We start from the raw sequence: 12,132 nt of genomic DNA, 5'->3' as shown, positions 1-12,132 counted from the left end.
AAAGTTACACGTAATCCCTAACAGGTGAGCTTATAGTTCTAAATTCCTCACTTGCCCCAAGCAAAATAAAACAAACTAAACAATATTGAGTCAGAGCATATTAATAGATCTGTAGCTGAGTGATGGAAAGGGTTTTGCAATCAGTCAAAATAATTATCAAGAAGAGCAATTTTACATTTCCTGGAAGCACAGGCTATCTACTTCTCATCTAACAAGTAATTCTCCTTAAAGTTCCCAAGATTCACTATTAAAAAGATCTCCAAGCAAATACCTGTTGCAAAATAAGTAAACTCCAACTCTCTGTACATTCTGTTCCCAAATATTTCTATATAAATTACAATAACTATTCAACATGGCTAATGCTGATTTTACTCTTTAAAAAAAAAAAAGACAGTAGAAAGTGACACTTACTTGGTAAGATTTGTAATATGTGGATAGTTCATTACAAGTCCTCTCAGAAACTCTGATAAGTCTTTGTAGGAATGGTATCGATAAAGAGCCAGATTTGAGGAGGAGCGTAACATGAGGCTTTCCAAACCATTCTCCGCTGAAAGGTCTTTAATTAAAGTTTCAAACTCTTTAGTAGTTGGATCACTGGCATCACTGGTGCTGGTGCTAGCCCCTTTTCCTTTCTTTGATTCACTGTTTGAATCTGCTGAGGATCGAACAAGTGTGAAGTTGACCTGAATAGCGCCTTCACTCTTGACAGTCACATTCTTGGTAACTGGATTATACCTATGACAAAGGAGACAGATCAGAACCACACTCCTGCAGCTGGAGTACCCAAACCCTGGGAAGGCAGGTGAACAGAGAACGTGAGAATCCTTGGGATAAATGTGGTGTAGCTTCCTAAAGAGACAAAATTTTAACATTGAGTAATTTATTATTTTTAATACATTAATAATACATTAATAGACATGGGTATACTACAAAATATGCATGGACTTTTTTCATAATTTTTTTTTTAAGACGGAGTCTTGCTCTGTCACCCAGGCTGGAGTGCAGTGGCACCATCTCAGTTCATTGCAACTCCGCCTCCTGGGTTCAAGTGATTCTCCTGCCTTAGCCTCCTGAGTAGCTGGGATTACAGGTGCCCACCACCATGTCTGGATAATTTGTGTATTTTTAGTAGAGACAGGATTTCAACATGTTTACAGGTGGGTCTCAAACTTCTGACCTCAAGTGATCCACCCGCCTCTGCCTCCCAAAGTGCTGGGATTACAGGCCTGAGCCACTGCACCTGGCCTAGGTTTTTAAGATTAATTATACGGCTTTAAAAGAAATTTAGTGCTTGTAGTGGATACTCCCATGTCTCCTGGAACTTAAATTCACTTGTCTTCTATCAGGGTATATGGGTGGAAAAGTTGGAGGGGTGCTAAGTTAGGACATTCTCTGCCAAACACATCCTTCTCACCCTGTTTCTCAGATCCTCTGCTGCTTTAGTTAACACTCTGCCAAAATAGAAGAATCACAGAAAAGACCTCATTACTCATTAGTGTGAGGTTCTAACCCATCCATTTATGGACCACTAGATATCTGAAAACCATTAAAAAACAAAGGCAACGACTAAAATGTTTTCATATATTTACCCTTACACTTCAATGGGTATTCAAACTAACTCTTTAGAAATAAGTTATCTAGCAGGAGGAAGGGAAAATGTCCTGTGGTAACATCTATACTTATCAAAAGATAAAAAAGAAAACTACAAGAGAAACCCTGTCTCTACTAAAAATACAAAAATTAGCTAGGTGTGGTGGCACACACCAGTAATATCAACTACTTGGGAGGCTGAGGCACAAGCATCCCCCCAGGAGGCAGAAGTTGCAGGGAGCTAAGATAGTGCCTCCAGCCTGGGTGATAGAGAGAGGCACTGCCTCAAAAAAAAAAAGTTACTAGCATGTTAAATAGACTGCATTGCTTTGGGCTTGCTTTTATTTAGCAAATAAAGAGAATGATAAATATTCTTTCTATGCATTTTCTATGTTCTTTGTGCTTCATGAACTAACACTTTTGTTACTCCTTTAAAGGAAAAACTATCTTGAACACATTTCCAATAAATTCTACTACAAATTGGAACTGACTTTGTAGAATTACTTCAGCCTTACTCTCCTTTTTAATAAAAAACCTAAGGCCATGAGGATCAGGATTTGATGTGTATTCTAAAGTGTTTTGCCTAATGTCCAGGTTGGAAGCATGTCACAATGAGTCAACTAAGCAATAACTAGAATATTTATTCCAGGAATCTTTTTTTTTTTTTTTTTCATGTACTCTATCTGCCACTAAAGGAGAGGCAAAGGTATAACTGCCCCTAAACTTCCCAGCAATCCATTCAAAGTTGCTTAACTAGAATGTTCTGGTAATAATCCTCCAGAATGGAGCCATGTTTGTCTGTCCCCCAAGCACTCTATTTCAAAGCATTCAGTCACTCACCCTCGAGCAGATGCTGTGATTTTATAAGTTCCTGGAACCAGGAGACGCCAGTAATCTCCAGTTTTGTAAGTAGTCACTGGGTGATTAATCTCAGCAACACTAATGGTGGCATTTAATATACCCCTGCCATCTGTGGCATCTAGAACAAATCCTTTGACGCCCTGATGAACCTGGATTAAGTACAAGGACACCAGATTTCAATAGTAAACATCATCATCTAATTATCTTGGGAGGTCATATTCAAAATAACAGATTGTTAACACAAATAAATGGAACAAACAGGAATTTAGGAGTTCAGAGTGAAGTTCAATGTAAATGTTCATTAAAATATTTCTGAAGGCTAATTTTTCATAGGCTTTGTTTCTCTTTATCATGAAGAATATAAATAACACTGTTTAAACATTAGCACATTCCGATGATTTCAGAATATATGACATATATTCTGTCATATATTCTGAAATCATCGGAATGTGCTAAATATAGCTGTTAATTTTCTTGGGTAGGATAGTAGCACTTACAGTATGTAGTAGCTCCTTATTTTTAGGAGATAGATGCTGAAATAATATTTAGGGGTAAAATACCATACCTGCAATTTATATTAAAATAGTTCAGTCAAAAATATGTATGTGTATGTCAGAGTGTAAATAAAATTTACATTAAAATAAAGCAAATACAACAAAATGTTAAAAATGTTAAATCTAGGTATAGGAATAATTATTGGCTAGTCATAACTTTTCTGTATATTTAAAATTTTTCAGAATAAAATGTCTTTAAATATAGTAAAAAACTCACAGACTTTATGTCACACCACTCAGGAAAAAGAAAAATGCAGAAATGTACTGGCATAAAGTATTAGTCTGATTATCCTAATTAACATTAGTGTATTTCTTATAATCTTTACCTATTGGCCACCACACATACCCAAAAAAAAGGAAATTAATCATTTCACAGTAAATCACTGGCAGTAAGAAAAAGAATAAAAACATTTACTCTACAGCCCATCTTTCTATCACTTGGCCAAGGATTAGGTGTGTATCCAATTTATGTTGGTCTTTTTTAAACACAGGGTAAAAAGTGACCACTAATCCTTAAGGGCCAAATATCACTACCTTGTTTAATCGTTTTCAACTTTTCCTCACATATACAGATAAACTCATTTCCATCCATGAATTTTCTAGATAAATATATTAAACACCTTGGAATCTACAAATTGGTTAAATATATTAAAACAAATTGAAATTTTAAAGAGTATATTCTAAAATTACTGCATAAAAACCATGTGTACACACAAACATCTTTTCACCCTTGGGAGAAATCTCATACTTTTCCCCTGAATAGTCACCTGTTTCATAAACTGGATTAGTGATCTTCGATTCTGTTCCCAAAAGTTTGGCAGCTCTTTCTCAAATGGATATTTCACACAACCTAGTTCAATAGTCACTTCAAAGCAATTTGTTTGTAAATAGTTCCAGTCCTGCATTCCTCCTAAAAGATAAAAATTAAAATTAATCACTCTGAAGAAGTTCTAAACAGCTCAGATCTCAAAAAGTAAGCAATAGTCCTAGTAAAAAGCCAAATTTATCTCTTATCAGCATTGATTGAAAAATGATAATGTGTTCATGTAAGGGCACTTTGATAACATGTTCATGTGAGGGCAAAACACCTACACCTTCATGTTTAAGAACTCAAATATAGCTTACACTCTTCTATTAGCACATGGAAGATTCTTTGTAATAGCCAGAAGTAAAATGTAATCCTTTAATCAAGTTTTAGTGCAGTATTCTTACTCAACCCTCAATGTACATCAAACACAAAAGTAGTTGAAAAGATTATTTAAATATTTTAAACTACTTAAACTATGTTTTAAAAATAATGATTATTCCTCAAAATTAAAAGATCAGTAACAAGCAGCACCATCTAGGAAAGCAGAAAGGCCATCAAGTTGTAAGGTCTTGATATAAAAGAATCTTTACCTGGGACATTATACCAACTAGCTCCATTTGTTATTCCATGAGGAAAATATTCATTAGGATACATATTCTTGCAAGGTCTACCTTGAAACATCTGGGAATTTTCCTGGAAAAACAAAAAGAATCTTTACTTGTATTTGTTTGTATCTCCATCAAAAAAAAAAATATATATATATATATATATATACTGGGAAGATACAGAAAAATAATAAAAGTGGCTTCCAACAGGGTGTGTGAGGGGTGGACGTAGGAGTAGGGTGGGGCTATGAGTAGTGAGACTTTTCAGTGTATAGCTTTTTATGCCATTTTGATTTTTCACTATCTGAACTTAATCTATTTTAAAAAATCAAAATTAAATGTGCTCTGTAAGAAAATATTGACTTCATTTATTACTCACAATTACAAGTAATATAAAACCCAGCTGAACCCCTCTCTAAAAAACATTTCTGTTCATATTCATACTTTCGTTTCATGCCTTCAAGGATCTTGAAGTCCAAAAAAGATAATACACACAGAATAAGAGTAAGCAGCTTTCCCTGACTTCTAGCAGGAATAAGATGGCCCCTCTGTGCTCTGACTGCCCTCTGTACAATTATCTTACATTACAACTACAATTGCACCTTTTTCTTCCCTAAAGACAACGTTTCCTTGAAACAGTTTGTGTGTCTGTGTCCTTAGCATCTAGCATACAGTAGGCGTCCAACTGATAACTCAATGAAGGGTAAGAAAAACTGCCATGGAGACACAAATAAACACCATTGAAAGCAAGAGGAGAGAAAGATTACATCTGATCAGAGTGGCAGGGGGAGTTTCCTAGAAGAAATTGAGCTTTGAAAGATGGTCAAAACTTCATTTATCTCTTTTTGAAAGAGAAAAAAAGTACTGAAAATGTAAAGATAAAAAGAATAATTTCTCATTTTTCTACCACAGATAATTAACCATTTAACTTTAAAATATATAAACAGGGACAGGTAAGATCACGCCTGTAATCCCAACACTTTGGGAGGTCAAGGTTGGAGAACTGCTTGAGCTCAGAAGTTCAAGAACAGCCTGGGGGATACAGTGAGACCTTGTCTCTATGGAAAAAAAAAAAAAAAGCCATGTATGGTGCTAGATGCCTGTAGAACCAGCTCCCTGGGAGGCTGAGACAGGAAAATAGCTTGACCCCGGGAGGTTGAGGCTGCAGTAAGCCATGACTGCACCACTGCACTGCAGCCTGGGTGACAAAGCAAGACTCTGTCTTAATAAAAACAAAATAAAATAAACGATCCCCTTCTAGAAACTTAATATGCCAATTAAAGGCTTATCATCTCATCACTCTTTTATCAAATAAAAACCATAATTTTAGATTACTGTAATAATTATATGCATGCTCTTTGGCTTTGGTTTTGTTTTGGTTTGAAACTGGGTCTTGTTTTGTCACCCAGCTCGGAGTGCAGTAGTGGAAACACAGCTCACTGCAGCCTCAATCTCCCCACGCTCAGGTGATCCTTCCACCTCACCCTGAGTAGCTGGGACCATAGGCGTGCACCAACACACCCAGCTAATTTTTGTATTTTTTGTAGAGATGGGGTTTGACTATGTTGCCCAGGCTGGTCTTGAACTACTGGGCTCAAGGAATCTGCCCATCTCGGCCTTCTAAATTGTTGAGATTACAGGTGTGAGCCATCACACCGGGCCTGGTATATAACTTTTAGACCTTTTTTTTTTAACTTATATACGAATGGAGAATGGATGCTTCACCCCTCAGTCTTCTTTATGTTTTCAAAATCTACCTTATTGAGATATAATTCACATTCCACACAATTGACTCCATTTAAAGTGTACAATTCAATGGTTTTTAGTATTCACAGAGTTGTATAACCACCCACCATAATAAATTTTAGGATACTTCATCACCCCAAAGGGAAACTCTGTATCTATTAGCATTCTCCATTTTTCCCCAACCTCCACTCCCTACACCCACTCCAAACCATAGGCAACTACCAATCTACCTTCTGTCTCTATGGGTTTGCCTATTCTGAACATTACATATAAACCGAATCATACATTATGTAGTCTCTTGTGACTTCTTTCACTTAGCACGTTTTTAAGGGTCATTCAAGTTGTACCATGTATCATTATTTCATTACTTTTTATGGCTGAATAATATTCCACTGTATGATTTTATATGTCTACTTATCAGTTTGTTAACCCATTCATCAGTTGATGGACATTTTGGTTGTTTCCATTTGGGGCTATTATGAATAATGCTGCTACAAATATTCATGTACAAGTTTTTGTGTGAATACATGTTTCCATTTTTCTTGGGTATATACCTAGCAGTGGAATGCTGGGTCATACTATAATTCTATATTTAATGTTTTGAAGCACTGCCAGACTGTTTTCCAAAGCAGTTATACCATTTTACACCCCACCAGCAATGTACATAAAAAGGTTTCAATTTCTCCACATCTTTGCCTGTGCATATTTTCCATTTTTTAAATTACAGTCATCCTAGTGGGTAAGAAGAGGTATTGACTTGCATTTCTCTAATGGCTAACAATATTGAGCATCTTTTCATGTGCTTGTTAGCCATTTCCTCTTCTTTAGAGAAATGTCCATTCAGATCCTTTCCCCATTTTTCACTTGGATGATATGTCTTTTTACTATTTAGCTGTAAGAGCTCTTTATATATTTTAGATATAACACCTTTATCATATGATTTACAAAAATTTTCTCTCATTCTGTGGATCATCTTTTTATTTATTTATTTTTTGGGGGCTGGGGTCTCCTTCTGCCACCCACACTGGAGTGCAGTGGCATGATCATAGCTCACGATAGCCTCTACTTCTTGGGCTCAAGCAATCCTTCGGCCTCAGCCTCCCAAGTAGCTGGGACTACAGGCACATGCCACCAAGCCCAGCTTCTATGGGCTGTCTTTTTACTTCCTGAATGTTATCTGTTATGGATTGAGTTGTGTCCTCCAAAAATATATTGAAGTCCTAACCCTCAGTACCTCAGAATGTGATCTTATTTGGAAATAAGTTCCTTACAGAGGTAATCAATTTAAAATGAGGTGATTAGCATGGGCTCTAATCCAATATGACAGTGTCCTTGTACAAAGGGGAAACTGGGATACAAAGACACGGGGAGAATGCCATGTGATGAAGAAGGGTTGGAGTGAAGGAATGCCAATGGTTGCCAACAAAGCACCAGAAACTAGGGAGAAACAAGGAAGGATTCTTCCACAGTTTCAGAGGGAGCATGGCCCTGGCAACACTGTGATTTTGGACTTCTGGCCTCCAGAACTGTGAGACAATAAATTCCTGTTGTCTTAGACAATCCAGTTTGTGGAATTTTGTTACAACAGAACAAAAAAAACAGTTTTCTTTGCAGTAAAGAAGTTTTTAATCTTGATGATGTCCAATATATCAACCTTTTCTTGTCACTTGTGCTTTTGATGTCTTATCTAGAGGAGAACCAAAGTCTCAAAAATGTATTCCTTTTTTTTTTTAGTTTTATAGTTTTAGTTCCTATATTTAGGTTTATGACCAATTTTAAGCTAATTTTGGGGTGCGGAGTGAGGAAGGTATCTAGTTTATTCTTTTGCATATAAATATCCAATTGTCCCAGCACCATTTATTTTAACAATCTATTCTTTGCCTATTGAATTGTCTTGGCATCCTTTTCTAAAAAAAAAATCAACTGACCATCAACATAAGAATTTATTCCTGGGCTCTCAGTTCTATTTCATTGATCTGTATGTCTGTCCTTATGCCAGTACCACACTGTATTAATTACTGTAGCTTTGTGGTAAGTTTGGAATTGGATGTACGAGTTCCCTAACTTTTGTCATTTATTCTTCATTTCAGAGATAATTTTGTCTTTTTCTTCCTTTTTTTTTCCTGAGTCCTATAAACTTTATTTTATTTCTCCCTGGTTTTTTGTTTCCTGGCTTCTGTTTTTATTTTTTGACTATCTGAGTTGAGGTAGTTTCTCATATCCTCAACATATATTTGGGTATGCTTAATCTGTTTAGAATGCCAACTGAACAGTTTTCTTCTGCTTCTTGATTATTTTTTGCTAATGGTAGGGTTTCCTTAGTTTCTATATGTGATATTCCATTTCTTAATTTTCTGCAATCGTTTTCCATGGACTTTATTTTCCTCGTTTATTTTTATGATATTGGGCATTTAATATCATTCCTAGCTTAATTCTAGCAAAATCCAGGAACCTCAATGTGGTTATTTATTTGTCTCGGTGGTAAGGGTGGAGCTGGAAGTCTTCTGATTTTAAGGTTCTTTTCTGTTTTGTAAAACCTTACATTTCTCCCCACTTTTTCCTTTTCCCATTCACCATTTAATTGTCAAGGAGCACTTCTTCATTTCTATCTTTGTCTTTTTTTTCCTTCTCCAGAAGCTATGAGTTTGGAAGATCTCCCTGTAACCATCCTCTCCTTTTAAACTGTGCTTATCCCGTTAAATCACACCAAATCCTTTAAGTTGTATGCATTTTGAAATCTCTTCCCTGTATTCCAGAGCTCTCATCTGCCCAGTTATTCTTTTAGTATTTTTGGATTTAGCGCATATGTGATGTATGGTGGTCACTCCAAATTACCTTCACAGCTGCCCTTCAGTGGCACCCACTTCTGTCTTCTCCATAAGTTTTTGTGGTCTGCTTTACCTCATCACAAAGCCTTGTGGTGGGGCAAAGACGGGGTAGGTGCATGATAGATCATGCTGAGATTTCTTGATTTTTAAAAAATTTACAGTTATTTTGCAGTTTCAGGATCTTTTGTGATGCCAACAGTGTGGTTTTGTGTAAAATTTGGTAGTTTTTAAGTCGTTTTATATTGTTTAAAGAAAAACCCTGGGAGATTGGTTATCATATAGCCATTATTGTCTTTGGCTGCTCAGATATCTCCCAAGACTATTTACTTTTGAGAAGTTTTGAAGAGTAAATATAAAGAAACTTGGAATGGTAGCTTCATGGGGGCTTATTAAGGTTAGTAGAAAATATTTTTAGAGGAGCTGCTTATGACCAAGGAAAAAAAAGGCTGTGAGTGAAGACTGGGGAGTTTAATTATCACCTTCCCCATTTACAACATAAGATATGAAGACATAAGATTCCAGGAGGTAGAATGCAGTGGGATCAAGAAATGGAGGAGAATATTGTTAAGACACATATAAGTAACAACTGAGAAGACAGAATCTTAGTGAACTCACATCAGATTACTCAAAGTTCTACTTCAGTTCAATGCAAAGTGATTGACTATGAATAAGAGGGATAGAGCTGGAATAGGAGGCTCAGATAGAGGATAAAGGCTCTGAATCACCATAGTGGGAACTGAGCCAGGGAGTCAAGTAGCTAAACAGGAAATATTGCCATGTAGGACTGAGGGTTCAGCTGAAGTTGTAGAGCATACATATGGACTATAGCAAATTGCCATGACTGCGTGACCACTCTGGGCTATACCTGTAATATTGGTATGGAGAAAAGAGATAATGGTAATTACTGAGGACTGGAGGGCAAAGCAGATATGTCAAAGGGGTGTACAAGATCCTTAGGAGAATCATTGAAAAGGTATGTCCATGGGTCTAGGCTACAGAGAAAGGTAAATCAAATCAAAAGGGTTAATAGTCTAAGAAAACAAAGAGAAGATAAGGAACTAGAAGCCAAAATGAAGGGGAAAAGCAGAAATCATGAGAATGAGCATAGAATGTGATGGGAATATATGCAAAATCCGACCATTTAATTTTTATTTTGATGGTTGGGACACTATCCATTCTCTTATTACTCCACGTGTGTACTTCAAAAACACATATATGTCCAAACAGAAGGCAATAATTCTCTAAGGTGAAATGAACAGCTGTACTCCTGTAGTAGAAACTGAACAATCTCACAAGATTCATTTGCAGAGAATGAGGGAATGGGAAAGGATAGAGGGCTGTGACTGGAGAGTACAGAGTTACAGTAATAATATTCATTACCTATAACCAATAATAGTACCAATACAACCAATAATAATACTAAGTCAGTAGTAACACCAAAAATTGAAACTAACAAGCCCAGTTTACAAGCCTCAACTTTTAACATGTTTCTAAGACAATTTTTATTTTTTTGAGACAGGGTCTCAGCTTTGTCACCCAGGCTAGAGTATAGTGTTGTGATCAAGCTCACTTCAACCTCAATCTCCTGGGACAGAGTGATCTTCCCACCTCAGCCTCCTAAGTAGCTGGGACAACAAATGTGTGTCACCATGACCGGCTAATTTTTTAAATTTTTATTTGTAGTACAGGCAAGCTCTTGCTATGTTGCCCAGTCTGGTCTCAAACTCCTGAGAGCTCAAGCAATCCTCCTGCCTTGCCCTACCAAAGTGCTAGGATTCCAGGCATAAGCCACCAGGCCTGGTGCTAAGAATGATTTTTAAATTAAATTTTCACACACAACACATTTTAACATTCCCGATTGTAAGAGTAATCCATGTTCATTATAGGAAGTTTGGAAAATACAGAAGTTTCTGCCTGCTTTTCCTTGCTATATGTAACTATAGGATCTTAAAGACCTTAGACTAAAGTTTGGCAATTTTTTCCTGTAAAAAACCAGACAGCAAATATTTCAGACTTTTTAGATGCAAAAGTCTTTGCTGAAACTACTCAACTTTGCCGTTTGATCACTGGATTTTTCTTCTTTAGTTTGTTAATATAGTAAATTATACTGACTTACTTTGAAATGTTGAAGGAGAAAGCAGCCACACACAATATATAAAAATATGGCTGCGGCTGTGTGTCAATATAATTTTATTTACAAAAACAGGTGGTGGGCAAGATTTGGCCCCAGAGCTATAATGCACTAAGCCCCTTTCTTGGTCTACTTTCTGGGCTTATAACTTATTTGTCAAATAAAATAAATTGACATGTATATGTTCCAGGTACTGTGCTAAAACCATAGATAAAAGGCCAATGGAGAAAGACATGCAGTGTATTCAAAAGTGAGGTGGGAAACAGGAGAAAAAGCTGTTTTTCAGAAACAGCTGTCATGCTTTCTTAACTATGGAAGCACTTGACCTGAGTCTTGAAGGACTTTAAAGCATATTTTTAAATAAAAGAATTAATTTTATAGCATTTTATATTCAAAGACAAGCCTACCTTGGAATAAGAAAGTGCTATTTGTTGAAACACAGCATCATCTGGTGATTTACTATATGTGGCAAGTCCTTGTTCATCATCATCAAAAGGGTAGTTAACCACCAAAGAACCTATAAGGGAAAAGAGGAAAATGTATCACGTTGTCTGTTTCAAGATGAATTATTAACATAAAGCTTTTCAGAATACTGCTAGAGAAGAGAAAACAATAAAATTTGCCAAGCAAAATTTCTTCAACAGAAATGAAAACTACACTAATTTCTTCAATAGAAAATCAAAGTGAAAAAGTGAGAAAATATCTTTCAAATGGCTACTTTTCTAAAGCCAAAAAAAAGATGTATAGTACTTCTACCAAACAGTCTACCTCAAAAAAATAATTAGCATCAACACAGAAAGGATTAGCAACAAAAGAAAAAGGCAGATATATAGGATTCCATTAAAATAAAAAACTTTTATGCATCAAGGACATAAGAAAGAGAAAAGACAACCTATAGAATGGGGGAAAATATTTTGCAAGCCTGTTAAGGGTCCAGTATCCAGAACATATTTTAAAACTCTTTCAACTTAACAACAAAGACAAAAACTCAATTAAAATTTGGGCAAAG

The 12,132-nt window shown here is 36.1% G+C and overlaps 1 protein-coding gene across 1 annotated transcript in view; it reads right to left on the bottom strand.

The window, feature by feature from the left end:
* Positions 1-12,132, bottom strand: part of CPD (carboxypeptidase D) — a 97,375-nt gene that overhangs the window by 25,641 nt on the left and 59,602 nt on the right. Inside the window, exons 8-12 of the mRNA XM_005583339.4 lie at positions 11,531-11,640; positions 4,404-4,506; positions 3,773-3,915; positions 2,431-2,600; positions 412-735 (exon numbers count right to left, since the gene is read on the bottom strand). Coding sequence (XP_005583396.2) covers positions 412-735; positions 2,431-2,600; positions 3,773-3,915; positions 4,404-4,506; positions 11,531-11,640 — 850 coding nt within the window. The remainder of the gene's footprint in view (positions 1-411; positions 736-2,430; positions 2,601-3,772; positions 3,916-4,403; positions 4,507-11,530; positions 11,641-12,132) is intronic.

The sequence above is a fragment of the Macaca fascicularis genome, chromosome 16 (genome assembly GCF_037993035.2).
Source record: "Macaca fascicularis isolate 582-1 chromosome 16, T2T-MFA8v1.1".
NCBI lineage: Eukaryota > Metazoa > Chordata > Mammalia > Primates > Cercopithecidae > Macaca > Macaca fascicularis.
This window is presented reverse-complemented; position numbering and strand designations above follow the sequence as displayed.